Genomic DNA, 18618 nt, shown 5'->3' on the forward strand with positions numbered 1-18618 from the left:
GGGGGGCAGGTGGGGTGGGGCAGGTGCAGGGGCAGGTGGGCAGGTGGGGGCAGGTGGGGCAGGTGTGGGGCAGGTGTGGGGCAGGTGGGGCAGAAGCAGGTGGGGGAGGTGCAGGAGCAGGTGGGGCAGGGGCAGGTGGGGCAGGTGCGGGGCAGGTGGGGCAGAGGCCCAGGTCCGTCCAGGACTAGGAAGCGCTGGGGCTGGAGGGGGAGGGAACCTGTGTCCCCGGCCCCCAACAGGCTCTCAGGAAGAAAGCTCCAGCACGGGGCGGGGGGTGGGGGGGGGATGGGGAGGGGGTCTCTCAAAGCCCTCAGAGCCCTCTCTGCAGAGGTAACATTTTATTTGCTCAGACCAGTGAGGGGCGCTGAGGCTCGGGGCGATGTCGGCCGCCGGAGCGGCTGTCCCTGGCTGGGACGAGGGCAGTGCCGAGCCGCTGACCGCGAGGACGCCGGCTCGGGTGGGCTGTTGGTTCCCGGCGACCGTCTGACCGTTCACGAGGCCCGGTACGGGGCCTGGTTAGTGGTGGGCGCGGCCAGCGGGCGGTGCGCGGGCGCCTACTGCAGGAAGGCGCGCAGGAAGTCGTTGTAGGAGAGCCGGGAGGACAGCGTCTTGTCGTAGTACTCCAGGATGTGGAAGAACTCCTCCTCAGACAGGTTGATGCTGTACTGACGCAGCACCTGCCAGAGCAGAGCCAGAGCCGGGCGGTGGGCGGGCGCCGCGGGCCCTGCCTCCAGCGTGCCCCCCTCCAGCGTGCCCCCTCTCCAGCGTGCCCCCTCTCCAGTGTGCCCTCCCCCTCCAGTGTGCCCCCCTCCAGCGTGCCCCCTCCAGTGTGCTCCGCTCCAGTGTGCCCCCCTCCAGCGTGCCCCCTCCAGTGTGCTCCGCTCCAGTGTGCTCCCCTCAGTGTACCCTCCCCCTCCAGCATGCCCCCTCCAGCGTGCGCTCCCCCTCCAGTGTGCTCCCCCTCCAGTGTGCCCTCCCTCCAGTGTGCCCTCCCTCCAGTGTGCTCCCCCTCCAGTGTGCCCCCCTCCAGTGTGCTCCCCCTCCAGTGTGCCCCCCTCCAGTGTGCTCCCCCTCTCCAGTGTGCCCCCCCTCTCCAGTGTGCCCCCCTCCAGTGTGCTCCCCCTCCAGCGTGCCCCCCTCCAGTGTGCCCCCCTCCAGCATGCCCCCCTCCAGTGTGCTCCCCCTCCAGTGTGCCCTCCCTCCAGTGTGCCCTCCCCCTCCAGTGTGCCCCCCTCCAGTGTGCCCCCCTCCAGTGTGCTCCCCCTCCAGTGTGCTCCCCCTCCAGCGTGCCCCCCTCCAGCGTGCCCCCCTCCAGCGTGCCCCCCTCCAGTGTGCCCCCCTCCAGCATGCCCCCCCTCCAGTGTGCCCCCCTCCAGTGTGCTCCCCTCCAATGTTCCCCCCTCCAGTGTGTTCCCCCTCTCCAGGTGCCCCCCTCCAGCGTGCTCCCCCTCCAGTGTGCCCCCCTCCAGTGTGCTCCCCCCTCCAGTGTAACCTCCCCCTCCAGTGTGCCCCCCCTCCAGCGTGCCCCCCTCCAGTGTGCTCCCCCTCTCCAGTGTGCCCCCCTCCAGTGTGTCCCCCTCCAGTGTGCTCCCCTCCAGTGTGCCCCCCCTCTCCAGTGTGCCCCCCTCCAGCGTGCCCCCTCCAGTGTGTCCCCCTCCAGTGTGCTCCCCCCTCCAGTATAACCTCCCCCTCCAGTGTGCTCCCCCTCCAGTGTGCCCTCCCTCCAGTGTGCCCCCCTCCAGTGTGCTCCCCCTCCAGCGTGCCCCCCCTCCAGTGTGCTCCCCCTCCAGTGTCTCCTGCAGCCCTCACCCCTTCTCCCCTCTCCTTCTCTCCCCCATTTTCTCTCGTGAGGGCTTTAGAGGCACCACTGTCAGACAGTAGAGGGCACTGCTCAGCCGACCCTGCTGCGGGGGTGAGCGTGCTGCCTGTGGAGGCAGCGGGGGCACGGGGCTCCCTGAGGCAGGGCCCGGCTGCCGGCCTCTGAGTGGCCACAGCTGGGACTGGGGGTCCTGTGAGGCAGACTGGGCCCTGGGTCCCCACAGAGGCCAGGGGCAGGCCCGCGGTGGGGCCAGAGGCAGCCAGCTCCGGTGTGGGCACTGAGGGGTGTCCCCAGGGGGTGCAGAAGCCTTCAGGGGGAGAACCTGGGGCCTGTGGGTGAGAGGGCACTGTGCCCTTGATAACCGGGGTCCCAGGAAGGGGGTCTGGGAGAGCGGCTCCCACGCGGGCCTGCGCTGGGGACTGGACACTGGATTGTGGCACCTGCTTCCTGCTCAGAGGCAGCGGCACCCGGCGGGGCTCACCTTCCGGAAGTCAGTCACACCCACGAACCCCGTGCCCCCCTCGTCGTAGGACTTGAAGGTGCGGCGCATGGGCCGCCAGCAGTGCATGATCTTGGGCTGGATGCGCAGCAGCGCCGAGTAGAAGGAGGACGTCTCGGCACCGGCTTCTTCCTGGCAAAGAGCAAAAGGAAACCCCCAGGAGGGTGAGGAAGGGGCGCTGGCATGGGAAGGTGCCATGGACAGGCTGCCCCGGGAGTGGGGAGCTGGCTGTGAGCCCCCTGCTCATTCCCACTGCTCCCCCTCCCTGCACCCCCTTCTGGCTCCCTGCGCTGCCCCACAGGCTGGCTCGCGGCCAGAATGGAGCGGAACTCCAAATAAGCTGTCATGCGCTCTGTGTGGGGCTGTTAAAACACCATTCCATTTCCACCTCCCTCCCTGCTCCCCGAGCTGGGAGAAAGGTGCGGCTCTCCATCCCCATTTCATGGATTGGGACACGGAGAGGCTAGGAGGAGGGGTGGGGGCTGACTGGGCCGTTTGCCTCCAGCAGTGGCCAGGCCACGCCCTCCCCCCCCCATCCTCCTACGCCCCGGAGGGAGGACCCCAGATACCCGCCCACTTGAGAACAGTGTGAGGACAGAAGAGGTTTCGGTGCGGGCTCCCCGGTGGTTACATAATGCACCGTTTTCACTGGCAGGTGGGGATTGCGTCCAGTAAGGAGGCAGAGCCGACGCTGCGGTGACTGCACTGAGGGGCGGTCAGGCGGAAGCCACGCTCCTCTAGGCTCAGCCCCGGGCAGGCCGCGGGCGCAGGGTGAGCCTGGGCAGCACCGTGGCTCGCTGGGGAAGGTAATTTTACGTGGCACCACGTGCAGCAAATTAGCACCAGGCCAAGGTCTTTCCAGTTCACATCAGGTTTGGCGCCCGGGACGGAGTGGGCAGGTACCCAGCCGGCGGACCCGCCTGCGCAGAACACGAGGGACTCCTGCCCGCGGGCTCTCCCGCACCCGGCCGGGCCTGAGAGGGATTTCCCAACCCAGAAGGCCCCTCTCAGCCCCCGAGAAAGCAGCCCCCCCCAGCCGCGTTCCCCGGGGCGGCTCCGCGGCTGAGGCCCCCAAAGAACCATCGGAGAAATGGGCTTTGGCCGCCCCGCAGGGAGGGGACAGGATGGCCTGCACCAGGCCGCGGGCACCGCCTGTCAGGCACGCCCAGGGCTGAGCCACTGGGTGTGGCCTGTGGTCAGGCCCCTGCCTGGAGGCCCAGGCTCCCAGCAGGCCCTGGGAGCAGCCATCACCCCGGTAAACAGTCAGTCGGACCCCCGCCCTCTCCTGGCCCGCCTTCCTGCACCGCCTTGAGGATGAGCAATGGGCACCGGGTCAGGGTGGCCTCTGCCAGGGGAGGGCTCATGCTCTTCTTAACTTGGCCGCCCCCTTGAGGGCGCTCAGAAGCCAGCAGACCTCCCATCATGACAGCAGGGAAACTGAGGCAGGGAGGCGAGGAGGGCCGCAGCTGGCCGGGCTGCAGGCCGCTAAGCTCGGGGTCCCGCGGAGACGTCCAGGGGACAGCCTTTGCGCGCAGACGCTGAGCAGAGAGAGATGGAGTTTCCTGCCCTCACCCGGCCTAACCCCCAGCTGGCGCCTGCTCATCGACCAGGCACTGTGTGGGGTGGCACTGGATTCCGCACAAAACCACACGTTTCACTGCGTAGACACTTGTATGGAACGAACCGTTCGCTGGGTTAACCGCCCCCCTGCTGGCGCCGGGCGCGGTGGGCACTGGAAGGAGCCTTGGGGGGCTGTGGGGTCTGCCTGCACCCCCCCCCCCGCTGCCCCTGCCGGAGTCCGAGGGGAACGAGCTGTGTTCCCCGAGCCCAGCATGCCCGTGTGCTGTCCCCTCGGTGTCACAGGCGATGGCTGGGAGCAGACGCCCTGCTTTGCTTCATGCTGTGGAAGGACCCGAGGAAGGCGAGGGGTGAGCGCGGGCCTGAGTGGTGAGGGTCAGGGTCACTGAACTGCAGGTGACCGGGGGAACGCTGACGGCGGGGAGGCTGTCCTCTGCTGTTTCAGCACCTGAGGTCTCGTCCTCTCCACGGAACAGAGAGAACGGTGGGCGCTCGGGGAAGAGCCATGACGGCCAGGTGTCTGCCCCGTGAGTGCGAGAGCCTGGGCTCCGGCTCCTGACTGTCCGGCTGGGTCTCCGGAGGGAAGTCTGTGCAGCGTTTCCACGGGCGTCAACGGAGCTGCTGGAACGCTCCCAGAGCCTGACGGACACTCACCCTGACCGGAGCCCCCTCCCGGCACGGCCCCCCCTCCCGGCACGGCCCCCCCTCCCGGCACGGACCCCCTCCCGGCACGGCCCCCCCTCCCGGCACGGCTCCCCCTCCCGGCACGGCCCCCCCTCCCGGCACGGCTCCCCCTCCCGGCACGGCCCCCCCTCCCGGCACGGCTCCCCCTCCCGGCACGGCCCCCCCTCCCGGCACGGCTCCCCCTCCCGGCACGGCTCCCCCTCCCGGCACGAGCTCCCCACGTCCCGGGCACTGGCTGCGGGCCCACTGGCCAGACCCCAGTGGTTATCCGCTCTGACAACTGCCCGGAGCTGGACAGGCCTTAAGGAATGGAGGACATGGGGTAGCAAAGGATCGCTTGACAAGCGCATGGACACACGTACATACACATACATCATACATGTGCACGTTGATATTACAAACGTGGTATGCACATACATTGTCTATGCCCACACATCACCCCAGTGTGATCTACAAATGCATGTGCACAGAGGAGTCTGCGCGGGGGCACCGGGTGGCAGTGAGGCTGGCGACACCGGTAGGTGGGTCCTCACTGGCGGCCCCTCCCGCAGCCTCTGCAGCGCTGCGCCACCTTTACAGGAAGCGAGGGGATGCAAACTCGTGATGAGCTGAGGAACATGGGACCTGTTACCCCCAGACCCGCACGCGCTCCTGGGCCGGCCTCGTACCATCTTGTCTGCGTTCTGGATCTTCATCCTCTGCATCAGCGAGGTCTCCTTGGCCCTCAGCAGCAGGACGCAGCTCTGGAGGAAGTCGCAGTAGGCAAACCGCCCGTTGTCCTTGAGGTCGTACTTCACCGTCAGCTGCTGGCTCTCCTCCTTGCTGAGGTCCAGCTTGAATTTCTCCGCGAGAGCTAAGGGTGAGAGTGCAGTTCAGTCGGTGGCACTGCATTCATCCATCCATTCATCCATTCGCTCATTCATCCCTTCATTCTTTTGTTCATTCATTCATTCATTCATTCATTCACTCATCACTTGCTGAGGGGCCATCTCTGCTTTAGACCCTGTTTCACAGGCTCCTGGGCGGTGGCTGGACAGAGTGGAAACATGTGCACACGGCAAGCTAAGTGAGGTATGGGGGAGGGGACCCGCAGCCTGCTGGCCCCACCATCCTGGCTTTGCGCAGTCACCGTCGCCAGGGGCAGGGCAGTGTGGAGAGTGCTGTGGGAGCTACGACCAAGGAGCGGGCGGGGAGAGCACAGTGGGGGTGTCCGGGGAGGGAACTGTCAGAACGAAGGCTCAGAGTCAGGCCGAGCCCGTGTGAGGGGACAGGCGGCTCCGTGTGCCGAGTGTGGGCCTCCGCCCGGGTGTTTCTCAGCTGGGCTTCGGAGGTGCGCTCAGGGGTCCGGCGGCTGCACGGATCCGCACGCTCTGAGTCCTCATGCCGGGGCGACCTCAGATGTGTGATAAAGCCTATTCTGACGTGCCACGCAGGTCAGGGTTAAGTCTGGCCTCTGACTAGGACCATGTGGACACCACGTCGGTGGTCCTTCCAACTGCCCGAGGCCGGCACGCATCGGTGTCAGGCTATCAGCTCTCCTCACGCTCAGCTCTGACCAGCGACCAGGCTCCAGCTGCGCCTGCAGTGATGACTGAGCAGGAAGAGACTTAAGAGCGTCAGGTTTCAGCTAAGGGGAGTCACTGAGACCGCCTGTGACAGCACAGCAGCAGCCCCGTATGGAGGAGGGACTGCTGGCGGGTCACTGAGGCTGAGGAGCGAAACCAACACAACTGAACGTTAGGTAAACAGAGGCACAACCAGACCAGCTGGAGGCCAGCGTGCATGCGCAGCAGGGGTCCCTGCGCCCTGCCCCGAGGTCACGCAGCCACGGGGACAAGCTGGGGGTTGTGGGCGGGGCTGTGGAGCCTGGAGGAGCTGTTCGCAAGTGCTGCTGATGCTCCAACTTGCAGAGGCCAGCAGCAGGCAGAGCATGCAGAATGCCGCCGAGTACGTTCTTACGGAACTGAATCTGAATGGAATACTGAAGGCAGGCAACCTGTCTGAGTCACGGGTCGCTGGCTTACATGAGTTCACCGTTAAAAAGGAAAATCAGCGATGCTGTTAATGACAACACAAATTAAGGCCCATCCGGCTCAAAATCAAAAGAACTAACTAAGAACACGTGACACTCAGCAGGAAGAGCAGCAGTCGTGGCCATTAAATCAAAGGAACAAGTGATTATTACTGCTTTCATGTTCTCGTGTTCATGTGTTTTGGGGCAGGAACTGTTCACGTAGCGAGTTTATATGTGGTTTCATTTGTGTATTTTGAGGCCACGGATACCCCAAAAGTAAATCCCATCAATACCGGTTTCCCAAGAAAAACTTCCTGAGAAGGCCGGGACGTTAGTCAAGAAGACGGAGCTGAGGGCTTCGGGAGAGGGTGACAGGTCAGAATGATTTCCCTGAATTAAAATGTTGCGCAAGCCATGTACAGCCATTAGTGGGAGCATAAACCAAACCGGCTGAATCTGAACGGCTCATCCGAGTGCTGAGTGAGTCCTGGGAGCTGTGTGGGGCCTGCGCACCCCCAGCATCCCTGTCTCCGCCTGTCCCGCCCCTCGCTGTCAGTCATTAACATGCACCCCCTCACCCCCCTGGGACCACAGCCAGGTCTGTGCTCTAACGCAGGGGAGATGCCAGCCGGGTGACGCTCAGCGGGGGTCCAGGTGGGCTGGGCGTCCCTGTCCCGCCACACGCGTGTCTATCAGGGTCTCAGCCTGCCCTCGCCACCCGGATGCCTCCCCCCGGGGAACGGCCTTGTGCCTGGAGGTGAACCTGTGCACCCGGGAAGGCCCACGCACCCAGGAAGTCGGCCGCGGGGATGTCGCCCTGCCTGTGCGTGTCCCGCTCCTTGCACTCCCGCAGGAGCTCGCGCCAGCAGCCCTGCACCCGCTTCCGGAGCCGGCTCTCGATGGGCTCGCAGTTCTGCAGCTGTGGGGTGCCCAGCACGGAGCCCATGCTGCTGGCGGTCTGTGGGCGGAGAGAGAACTGTCTCACTGAACGGAAGGAATAACAACGACCCACAGGCCTGACTCCCGGGTGAGAGCCGCAGTCTCACAGGCAGTATCGGCTCAGCAGTAACAGGAGCAGCAAACAGAGACGGTGATTTTGCCGCCTAACCTGTGTTTGTGCCAATCACAGCAACTCCAGGCCTTTTGGGAATAAACGTGTGGCCAAGATTCAAATTCAGAGAGATGCGACTTCGACGTCACTGGTGTGTGTGTGTGAAGTGACAGTGACGTACTTCCACCAGGTGAAGAGTCAGGAAGGAAAGGGGTTCACTTGTCCTTTGCAGGGACGCCCACCCCTGTACTCAGCCCTGGAAAAGGGGTGCCCTGAAGTTCTGCGGACCACGTACGAGGCTCTTCTCGTGTTGTGTTTTCCGTTTTTTTGTTAATCCTCACCGGAGGATATATTCCCATTGATTTTAGGGAGAGTGGGAGAGAGGGAAAGACGGAGAGAAACACCGATGTGAGAGAAACACATCGAGTGGTTGCCTCCTGCACGAGCCCTGACCAGGGCCTGAGCTGGGGAGGAGCCTGCAATGGAGGTACGCGCCCTTGACCGGAATCGAACCCGGGACCCTTTGGTCTGCAGGCCGACGCTCTATCCGCTGAGCCACACCAGCTAGGGAGTGTTTTCCATTTAAAGACAGAATGAACTGAATCTGGCCCAGACGTCCCCCGAATCCTAACTGGACGCCTGGCCGACGCGGGGGTGTCTGCTATGGTGACCACCTCGGTTGAATTCCTGGTCTTTCTGCCAAACCTCTGCCGCCTGTGCCGCCCCATCTCGGGCGATGACAGGCCTGTCCTCCCGGCTCCCTGCCTCCTCGCAGCCCAACAGAGAGGGTGGGGTGTCCCGTTTTCCTGCCTCAGAGATGCACCGAGTGTCTGACACGGGCCCCAGCCCAGGCCACGTGCCTCTGAGCCAGCAGCGCCTCTGCCCGCCCTCCGCACCCCTCTGCCCGCCCTCCGCACCCCTCTGCCCGCCCTCCGCACCCACGCAGCCACAGCCTCATCCTCGCTCCACGCGTGCCCCACGCTGGAGTCAGCCCTGCGCTCAGACACCCGAGGCTCCATCGCCCCGGAGTGCCAGGCCGTCGTTTCCTGTGGCAGCTCCCCGGCCACAGACTGGCGGCTGGAAACAACCCACTTCACCTCTCTCGGTGGGTGCGGTGTGGGCAGGGCTGGCCTCCTGGGGCCAGAGGGAGACCCCCGTTCTGGCCTGTCTTGCTCGAGGCCCCACACTCCCGGGCTGTGGCCCTTCCTTCCCCTACAAAGCCCTCGCTGCCGGCTGGAGTCTCTCAGATCGCGCCTCTCCCGGGACCTTCGCCCGCCTCCCTGTTCCCCACCTGCGGGCCCTGATGGCCGCGCACCCAGGGGCTCGGAAAGACCGTCCTGCTCAGCGGGCAGCAACTGATTCCATCTGCGACCGTGACCCCCTGCCGTCTGCGGGCCCTGGGTCGGGCCCTGGTCTGGGACATCTTTGGGGGCTCCTGACCCCTTCTGCTCTACACACCACCTTTAACTTCTCGCGTCCACTGTTCGCTGCCCACCCCCCACCCCCCATGCGCCTGTGGGCCCCGCAGGGCAGGCACTGTCATTCTCAGCTGCGAGAGGACCAGCTCCGGGGTGCACGTGCGCCGAGGACAAGACGACTCCTCAGGGAGCTCAGCAGGCGGAGGCGCCGGGCGGCTGACCTCTCGGCCACCCTCCTGGACACGCTGTCACTCTTCCTGCTGAGGAGGCGGGGCCTCGGGGCCGCCCCTCCCCCACCCAGGCCGGCCAGGCTGTAGTCCAACAGGCTGGGGTTTGAAATCGGGTCTCGGGTACCTGTCTGAGGGACCCTGAGTGCGTGAGGCATGTGCCCCGTGGAGCGGGCGAGGCAGGCTTCCCTGGGCACAAGCGGGCAGCTCCACCACGGGGCTCCCCTCACCGACTCCGGCATCGGCTTTCTGGCCGGGATGCTGGCCGCCTGGCTGCCCTGACAGCCCCCTGTCCCCGCCCCCCACCTCTTCCTGCCTCCAATCCTCCTTCCTCACCCCTCCCCTCTCCCCTTCCTCCCCCCAGGCCTGCTCCTGCCCTGTGACCCCACCCCAGGCCCCCCTGTGCCCCTCCCCAGGCACCCACACCCGTGGGAGCACAGGGGACCCACCAGGGGCCTGCGGGCCTGGGCAAGGCGAGTGGACCCCAGGGGTGGAGAACTTACACACGGCTGGCTCCGCGGTTTGGCCCCTGTTTTCGGGGGGTCTCGGGTGGGCGATGATGACCCCACAGCTCTGCCTCCTTCCGAGGTGGCGGGGACGTCACCCCTCCTGTGGCCCTTGGTCGAGTCGCCGCTGCTGGGCGGGGTGGCCGCCTTCTCGGCGCTGAACCTGCTCAGGAAGTCCAGGTAGCGCAGCCGCCCCTTGGCGGTGACCGGCATCTCCTTCCAGAGCCTGTCGAACTGCGAGGAAGCAGAGGGGGCCCAGGGTCAGCGCAGACCCCGTGAACCCCGGCCCAGGAGGCAGCCCTCATGTGGGTGGGGCTCCGAGTCCAGCTCAATGAAAAACTAGACAGAAAACGGATTCGGCCTCCACTCGCTCGGTGGAAGCCTCCAGAGCCTGAACAAGCGAGGACAAGAGGACGTTCGTGGCTCTGAGGGACATTTTTAAACTGATTGGGCCTCGGTGAGCAGTTAAGGCCTGAAACCTGTGATCAGTCATGGGCAGAGCAACATGCACGACGAACGAACGAACATGGAGGGGAAAATGCAAAGCAAACCCCTGGCCCTGTGGTCCTGCCTGCCCAGCCAGACTCCCTCTTCCTCCTCTCCCTTCCCCCTCTCCCTCCTTCCTCCTCCCCCTCCTTCCCCTCCCCCTCCTTTCTCCTCCCCCTCCTTCCCCTCCTGTTTCCTTCTTCCTCCCCCACTCTCCTCCTCCCCCTCCCCTCCCCCACTCTCCTCCTTCTCCCCCTCCCCCTTCTTCCTCCTCCTCCAGGCACCTGGCTCCCTCTTCCTCCCCCCTCTCTTCTCCTCCTCCTTCCTCCTCCTCCTCCTCCTCCAGGAACCTGGCTCCCTCCTCTTCCTCTCCCCCTTTCTCCTGCTCCTCCTTCTTCCTCCTCCTCCTCCTCCAGGCACCTGGCTCCCTCCTCTTCCTCCTCCCGCTCTCTCCTCCTCCTCCTCCTCCCTCCTCTGATTCCTCCTTCCTACTCCTCCAGGCACCTGGCTCCCTCCTCCCCCTGCAGGCACCTGAGCTTTACAGGCAGCTCCCGGTGACAGCCCTCAGCCTGTGTTGGCCTCCACAGTTTACCCCGAGGGTAATGCTGCCTCACACCCGTGGCAAGGCTGGCATCTGGGAGAGGCGCGTGGCCTTGCCCGGGCGCTGTCTGGTGTCACGGGCCGTGACGGAGCCACATGCAGCGGCAGGGACACAGCAAATGACCCAGTGCCTCCGAGCGAGCCACCGCCGATGGCCCCCGGCCTTCAGGGAGCCAGGAAGGATGTAACTTGCTTGCAACTGTGTGTTATGACCCCAGGCCCCGTGGCGCCCGCCTCCGGCACGTGTGGGAACAGCGGCTCCGATCAGCACAGGAGGGACGTCCCCGTCCTTCCCACGCACCTGGCCTTGGCCAGGAACCCAAGGCGCTCCTGGGCTCCCCTGGGACGCCTATCCCAGGCCTGTTTGGAATGCTGGGAATGAGCGGTGAGGGTGAGGCATGGAGGGAGACTGTTCCTGGCCCGAGAGGGGAAGACGGTTCAGCTGAGGACAATATTCTTTCCTTAACGTTTTCTTTCAGACTAAGCGTGGACTTGCAGGAAGCTGCAGGAGTGGGACGGAGAGGTCACTGTCCCCTCCACCCCGTCTCCCCGGAGGCTACACGTCCCGTGGCCACTTCAGAGCCAGGAGCGGCGGCATCAGAGGGAGGTTCCTGGAAAAGCTGCCTGGTGGGGGCAGGGAGGGGCCTGTGGAAAGCCACCACCTTCCCAAACAGCAGTCTCTGCCCGTCGCCACCCAGGCCGTGGCGGAGACGGGCTGCGTGTTTTTAGAAAGCAGCCTTTAGACATACGTGCTTGATGGGGGGGGAGGGGGGAGGGGCTGATGCGCCGGGGACGGTGAAGCTCTGAGAGGAAATTAACATCCAGTTCCTGTTCTGAACGGCTCATGTGCAGAGCGCCATTCATCCCCATCTATAATTAGAGTAAAATCGCACCCAGTTCAATGAGAAGCCTTTATTTGGAGAGCCCGCATTAGGCGGCCCCGTAGAATAAGAAATGCGCATGTATTCGTCTGAAAGGCTTCGATCTGCTTAGTGACAGCAGCTCCTGCTCCAGGGGACAGAATCATTGGGAATCGCATTTCATGTTATTTACCAAAAGGCTCAGGACGCCCGAAAAGCTGATGTCTCAGCCAAGGGAAGTCTGAGGCTCATCTTAGGAGTGTCTCTGACGACTTCATCCTTCTGGGTAGTGAGGTGCGAGGCCTAAGTGGGGTGAGGCGGCTTGGTGACCGCCCCTCCCCGTGGACACTTTCATCCAATGAGGAGGCTGACCCAGCTTCCAGGGAGAGCGTGACATTCCCATGGGCCTGCAGGAGGCTCCGGATGAACCGAAGCAGGACCGGGGGAAGGGGGGGGAGCGGCCTCGACAGTGTGTGGGGGTTCATTCTGCACCCGAGTCACCCTCTGGAACTGGCAAGGGTGTCTCTGAAGACTGGAGCGGGCCTATACCAGGCAGCGTTTTTGGGGTGAAGGGAAACCCTCTTCTGTGAGTGGGTCACTGTGCTGTGCTGTCAGCTGTTTGGTCCCTGGCGTTCGGGGGTAGGGGGGGTGCGCCTACACTGGACACTGTCCACTCCCGGGACCTGCTGGGCCCCGGCTGTGCCAGGTTCTGCTTTGCATTTGGGGTACAGTGAGGAGCAAGAACCCCCTGCACCCTCAGCTCTCCGAGGGGCTCAAGAAAAGTTCTGATTGTGTAGGTATCTGGCCTTTTCTCGTTGTTGGGTGGGAGTGCCATCCTGTGGCTTGTGGACAGTGGGGACAGCCGGGGTGGCATGCCCCCAGCGTGCTTGGGGAGCAGCCCCAGAGCATCTGAGAGCCCAGCCGCTGAGCCAAGGACCGAGGAGGGTGAGGAGGGAGCTGGAGGGCCGAGGGCCGGCAGGCTGCGGGAGGGTGGCTCGGTCGGGGCGGGCTGGCCTCCCCGGTGGCTCTCCCACACCCAGGGCTGCAGGGGGAGGAGCGGCACAGGGGTGGCTGGAGGTAAATGCAATTTGACTTTAACAATAAAAGTGAGCCCTGGCCCGTGTGGCTCAGTGGACAGAGCGTCGGCCTGCGGACTGAAGGGTCCCGGGTTCAAATCCGGCAGGGGCACATGCCTGGGTTGCAGGCTCGATCCCCGGTGTGGGATATGCAGGAGGCAGTCTATCAATGATTTTCTCTCATCACTGATGTTTCTATCCCTCTCTCCCTCTCCCGTCCTCTCTGAATCAATAAAAATATGTAAAAAAATAAAAGTGACACTTTTTGCTTCCATAGATATGGTGCCATCCGTGACTGCTGCAGACACAGAGGGCTCTGCGAGTCTTCAGTGAGGTTCAAACAAAACAGCCACGACCACAGTCCCTCCCCAGAAAAAACAAAACCCCAACCCACCCTTCAGGCATTTCCCAAGGAGAGTTCCGCTAGCACTCGGCGCCACGGGGGAGGCGGCCTTGCTCAGGCCACGGCCAGGGCGCCCACCCAACGCCCGCTACCTGCTCATCCGTCAGCACTTGGACGTGGCGCGTGCAGACGGCCCGGAACTCCTCCCGGGAGGCGGTGCCGGCCTTCGCGGTGTCGAAGTTCTGGAACTCCTGGGCGATGGCCTGGTAGCGGGTCGCCACGGCTCTGTGCAGCCGCGCCAGGATCTCGCGGTTGGCCACTTCCTTGGGAGACCTGGGGGGCGGGCCCTTGGGCATCTTCTCGGCCCACTCAGAGGCATTCTGGGCGCAGAGAAAGGAAATGGATCCGATTAGTAAAGAGCAATGGCCCCTGGGCTCTGGGCCCGCCACCCCGCAGGGCCCGGGAGTCCCAGCTGAGGAAGGTGACCTGGAGACCAAGGCGGGTTACACAGGCCCCGAACACGGGCTCCTACCTAGCTGTGTAAAGGAGCAAAACGGAGTCCCCGCAGGGCAGGGCGACACGGGGGCTGGCAGGCCCAGCTTCCACGAGCGCCCGGGCGCTCATTTGCCGGTCGGTCTCTGGTCTCCGTCCCTTTAAGGAGGACAGTGAGCGCCGGCTCTGCCTGGTGAGGGGCTCACCCTTCACCACAGCAGGAGTCAGAGGGCCGTGCTGAGGGCTGTCCCTGCTGCAGGCCGCTCCTGGCTGGGGGCCCCCTCACGTGGGAAACCCTTGGAGCCCACAGGGAGTTAGGCCTGGCGAGTGCTGGGCAGTGGGCGCGGGTGGGGAGCAGGGAGGTGGGGGCGGCCAGCTCTGGGTCTCGTGACGCTGTCCATGGTGCTGGGGAGCCCGGACAGCCTGGGTTCCAGGGAAGAGGGGCCTCAGCAGGACCTTCTCACTGGGAGTTTGGGCGTCGGTGCGGGCAAGAGGGCTCCTGGGAAGGTGAGGTGGGAGGCCCGGGAGGGCAGCAGCCCACCCTCAGCACCCGCTGAGCCTGATGTGGGCAGACGGGACAACAGGACAGCAGGCAAGGGGAGGGACTGGTGGCCATCAGCGGAGGCTGGGAGTGCTGGATCTCTGTCTGTCCTGGGGGCACCGGGGAGACGGCTCCACGAGGAAGTCAGGCGTGGGAGACGGGGCTCAGAGGGCGAAGACATGGGGGCGGCTGGCCCAGAGCCTCCTGCGAGGAGAGGCACAGAGTGGATAGGGCAAGGGCATGTGCGGGAGGCAACCAACTGACGTGTCTCTCACATCGCTGTTTCTCTCTGTCTCTCCCTCCCCCTTCCACTCTCTCTAAAAATCAACGGAAAAAGATATCCTTGCGTGAGGATTAACAATAACAACAAAAACTAGATAATTTTCACATTAGTCAGAGTATTCCAGAATATGGGAAGGGAGATACGGCAGCCCAGTTCGCTATAGATTACCCCAACCTAATACCTAACAGAAAAATAGAATAAAGCAAATACTTTAAGGAAAAAATATCAACCAACCTAATTTATGGACATTAATGCAAAGACATTAACGTTTTTTTAAAGAAAGCCACTAGGAATGTTTAGTACCACGTTCAAAAACGGCACACCAAGTTCAAGTAGCGTTTATTCCAAGTGTAAGGATCTTTGAGAATTAGCAAATCCTTCCATTCCTTCCATTAGCAAAGCTCATGTCAACAGAGGGGAAAGGGCATCAAATCTCGGCCGCCATCCCTGATAGAAATGGTGCAGAGTGGACTAGAAAGGACCAGCCATGGAGAAATAAGGTGCATGTCCCTCGGCCCCTCGGCCCTCCGTAAGCCGTTAGGCGCCATCTGCAGGCACATGACGTGGGTGAAACGCTGAGCATTCCCGGCAGAGTCAGAGACGAGGGAGGCACCTGTCGGCCCTGCCAGTCACACGCTCAGGGCCGCCAGCTTATGGGATAAGGCAAGATGGTGAAATGAAGCTTCAACAGAAATAAACGTTGAAAAAATAAGATTTATCCTTGTTTGTGGATAGGAGTCCACAACTAGAAAATCTCAGGACCATCAGGAAAGTAGCTGGATCCAAGCTAAACACACGACAAAGCAACACCACGTTTTAATTGTATACTGGTATAATAAAAGCGTAATATGCAAATTGTCCCCTTGACCTGGAGGTTGTCTGGGAGTTCGACCAGGGGGAGGGGCCGGCCAGGGAAAGGGAGGGAGGCCCCGTCCGGCCGCTGTCAGCCGCTCGGGACCCTACCAGTGCACGAATTTTGTGCACTGGGCCTCTAGTAGTAATTATAGCCAGTTAGAAACTGTGCTGTAAACTAACTCCATAGTCACACGGAGGACAAGGCTGCTGAGTGCAAACCTCGATCCAGAAATGTACACATTGTGTGGGAGGTAATTACAGGAAGACTGGAATGAACGGAGAGACATGCTGTGTACCTGGATGTGAGAAAACTTTATCATTTCCAAAGATAAAACTGTAAGTAAATGCAGTAAGATTCTAATAAAAATACCAAGGACATTTGGAGGAATTATTAGACATACTGGTATTAAAGTTGCTATCTATAATAATAAAAACATAATATGCTAATTAGACCAGACAGCCAAACGCCCTTCCGGACATCCTTCTGGACAAAGCCGTGGCAGCTGTGAGGGCTGAGGGCAGCCGCGGTGGCCGCGAGGGCCGAGGAGGGCCGAGGGCAGCAGCAGCGGCGGAGTGATGGGGGTGGCGCCTTCCCCGATCAGCTAGTCGCCTCCCGCAGAGGGAGTCCAGACTGCAGCTTAGGCCTGCTCCTCCGTGTGGGAAGCGGGCCTAAGCCATCAGTAGGACATCCCCAAGGGCTCCTGGACTGTGAGAGGGAACCCCCTGCCACGTGCACAAATTTTCGTGCACCAGACCGCTAGTAGAAAAGTAACTACGTGAGCACTGCCGTGACACTTCTGGAAGAGGCTAGTAATGAAGTCTTGGACCTACCAGATATTAAAATGCCATGAACGTGATGTAATCAAGATGGGACAGGGGGGTCTGTAAATATGCAACTAACCTGTGGAGACCCACTCTGACGATCAGGGAAACAGCTCTGCACTGCGGCTGAGCTGTTGGGTCACAGGCCCATCTGTTACAGCATCACACGCCGCAGACAGCAGGGTGGTGGGCCCAGGTAGCTCTGGGCAAGGCGGAGCCTCCAGTGCCATAGGGAGGTTCTTTCTTCCCTCCTGAGCCATCAACTGCCAACACAGGCCTGCCGAGGGCTCCGCCTCGGCCAGGGGACAGTGTCCCTCCGGCCACTTAGGCCTGGAGTCCCCGCGACACCCCTTTCTGTCACCACATCCAAACCCCCCGCAGACCCCACGGCCCCGCCTGCGGTGTGGACCCACCCTCGCCCCCGGCCAGGCCGGCCACGCCTGGCATTACTCAACACTCTCCTGCTCCCGCTCAGTCACTTCCCCGAGGACGGTCTTGCTAAGGCACGCACACCTGCGCACGCACACGCTCTGCGATGGAGGGGCGGGCGTGGGAGTGGCGGGTGGATACCTGGGAGCCAGGAGTCTGGCTGCTCTGCGGGGCAGGGGTCCCGAGGCCGGGGGTGGGGGCCGTCTGGTTGCGAGGAACGCTCATGAGGGGCTGGTCTGGAGCTCCGCGACATGTGCCTGAGAAGGTCCCGGATGTGACTCTGGCCCCCGCCCTCCACCTGTGCAGAGCTCAGGGTCCCACCTGGGTCACAGAGCCCCAGAGCCCGAGGGTGTGACACAGGAGCAGGTGATGTGCTCACAGAGGAGGAGCACCCGACACACCCAGTGGCCGGCCATTCAGGGGCCCCCAGGGGACCTGCAGGGGCCGGCACGCAGTGACCCTCGGGTAGAGTCAGCGCAGGGGGGTGAGCAGAGGGATAACCAGGCGTGTGCTCTGAGGGGCGGGGCCTCCCCGAGGAGGAGCAACCTGGGCGGTAGAGGAAGTGCAGGTGCAAATCCACGGAACACCCGTGGCCACAGGTGTCACTGTCCCCGCTCAGCCAGCTGACGGACGCGCAGGGAGGGCTGGGCAGTGCTGGAATCAGGGAGCCAGCAGAGAGGGTGCTGCCGGGCGGGGCGGGAGGGGCTGGATACCGCTGTCGGAGGTGCGTCTGCTGCCAGTGCAGACATCCTTCACTGTTTGCAAAAGTAATCACTGCGTGTTCGCTGTGAAGACGTAGAAACTACAGACGCAAAGCAAAAACAAAATCCCCAGCCACCCCCGCGGCACGGCTGCCCCTGCCCAGGTGCACGAGGGACGGGGCGCTGACCCGAAGGTCCCCAGCCCTGAGGACGTGGCCCAACTGCTCCCACCCCTGAGGCCCAAGCCCACGCCCCTGGCAGAGCCGCCTGCCTCCTGAGGACACAGGCTGGGGACCTGCGAGGCGCCCACATTCGGGCTCCCAGGCTGCGCTCAGCCCAGCGCCCGCCGCGGCCGCCCCGCTCCGGAGGCAGGAGAGCAGATGGCTCCGACCTGGGGCGTCTGTGTCCCTGCTCTTGTCATGTGATCATCAGTCTGAATGGGGAAACAGTGCTTTTTCTAGAACTAGAAGAAATGTATCTCCTAATCGGAAAAGACACAAAAGAAATAATGGCCCAATAGATGAAGTATAGTCCCCAGAGAGCCGGCCAATCACACCTCACTTTTATGCAGTGCGCCTCAATTTTAAAAGCACCCACTTACCTCCTATAGTAAAAAGCAGGTCCCCCAGGCCGGTTGGTTGGGGGATCCTGTGCACCAAGAGGTCAGGGCACATGCCTGGGTGTGGGCTTGATCCCCTGTAGGGGGTGTGCAGGAGGCAGCTGATCCATGTTTCTCTCTCTCTCTCCCTCTCCCGTCCTCGCTCTCTAAACCAGCGGTCACCTCACGGACCTCACGGACCACCGGTTGGTGACGCTGCTCTAAAGTTAATAACATTTTTTTAAAAGTGATAGCTTCACAGTGTAAACCTGCAGTTCTGAATCCTGCCATTTGTGAGTTACCCAGAGGCTGCCCCAATGTTGGGGGTCCGAGGGCGGCAGCCCGGGTGGGGGCTGCACAGAATTCACCTGGAGCCCACCCCTCCCGCCCAGCTCCAGGGCTCTCTCCGCCCCCAGCCTGACACCTCTGACCCTGCCTTGGACTCAACTAGGCCTTCTCCCGGCGCACACGGCTGCCGGCTGCCACCGGGGCGTGCCTGCAGCAGGTGCTGGGACCCCAGCACGTCCGTCCTCTGGCAGCGCCGGCCAGCCCGGCCATCACTCACGCCTCACACCAGCCCAGAGCCCGCCTGCCCGGGGCACGGCTGGAGGGAACTCGGCGAGGGCCGGACTCCAGCTGAGTGTTAGTCACTCTGTGTCCACAGCTCTGCCATGGGGCTGACCCCAGAAAAGAGCTCACTCTCCTGCACGTCCTCGCCGACTGACACAACCCATCG

General features: G+C 63.0%; 1 protein-coding gene across 2 annotated transcripts in view; it reads right to left on the reverse strand.

Annotated features, from left to right (window-relative positions):
- Positions 1-323: 323 nt before the first annotated feature.
- EFCAB6 (EF-hand calcium binding domain 6) overlaps positions 324-18618 on the reverse strand; it is a 150662-nt gene continuing 132367 nt past the window's right edge. For both annotated transcript variants that reach the window (XM_054719619.1, XM_054719618.1), the window contains 6 exons: positions 13314-13541; positions 9794-10030; positions 7384-7552; positions 5249-5433; positions 2301-2450; positions 324-677 (listed from right to left, as the gene is read on the reverse strand). In XM_054719619.1, the coding sequence (XP_054575594.1) occupies positions 555-677; positions 2301-2450; positions 5249-5433; positions 7384-7552; positions 9794-10030; positions 13314-13541 (1092 nt within the window). In that variant the 3' untranslated portion in view covers positions 324-554. The remainder of the gene's footprint in view (positions 678-2300; positions 2451-5248; positions 5434-7383; positions 7553-9793; positions 10031-13313; positions 13542-18618) is intronic.

The sequence above is a fragment of the Eptesicus fuscus genome, chromosome 7 (genome assembly GCF_027574615.1).
Source record: "Eptesicus fuscus isolate TK198812 chromosome 7, DD_ASM_mEF_20220401, whole genome shotgun sequence".
NCBI classification, from domain to species: Eukaryota; Metazoa; Chordata; class Mammalia; order Chiroptera; family Vespertilionidae; genus Eptesicus; species Eptesicus fuscus.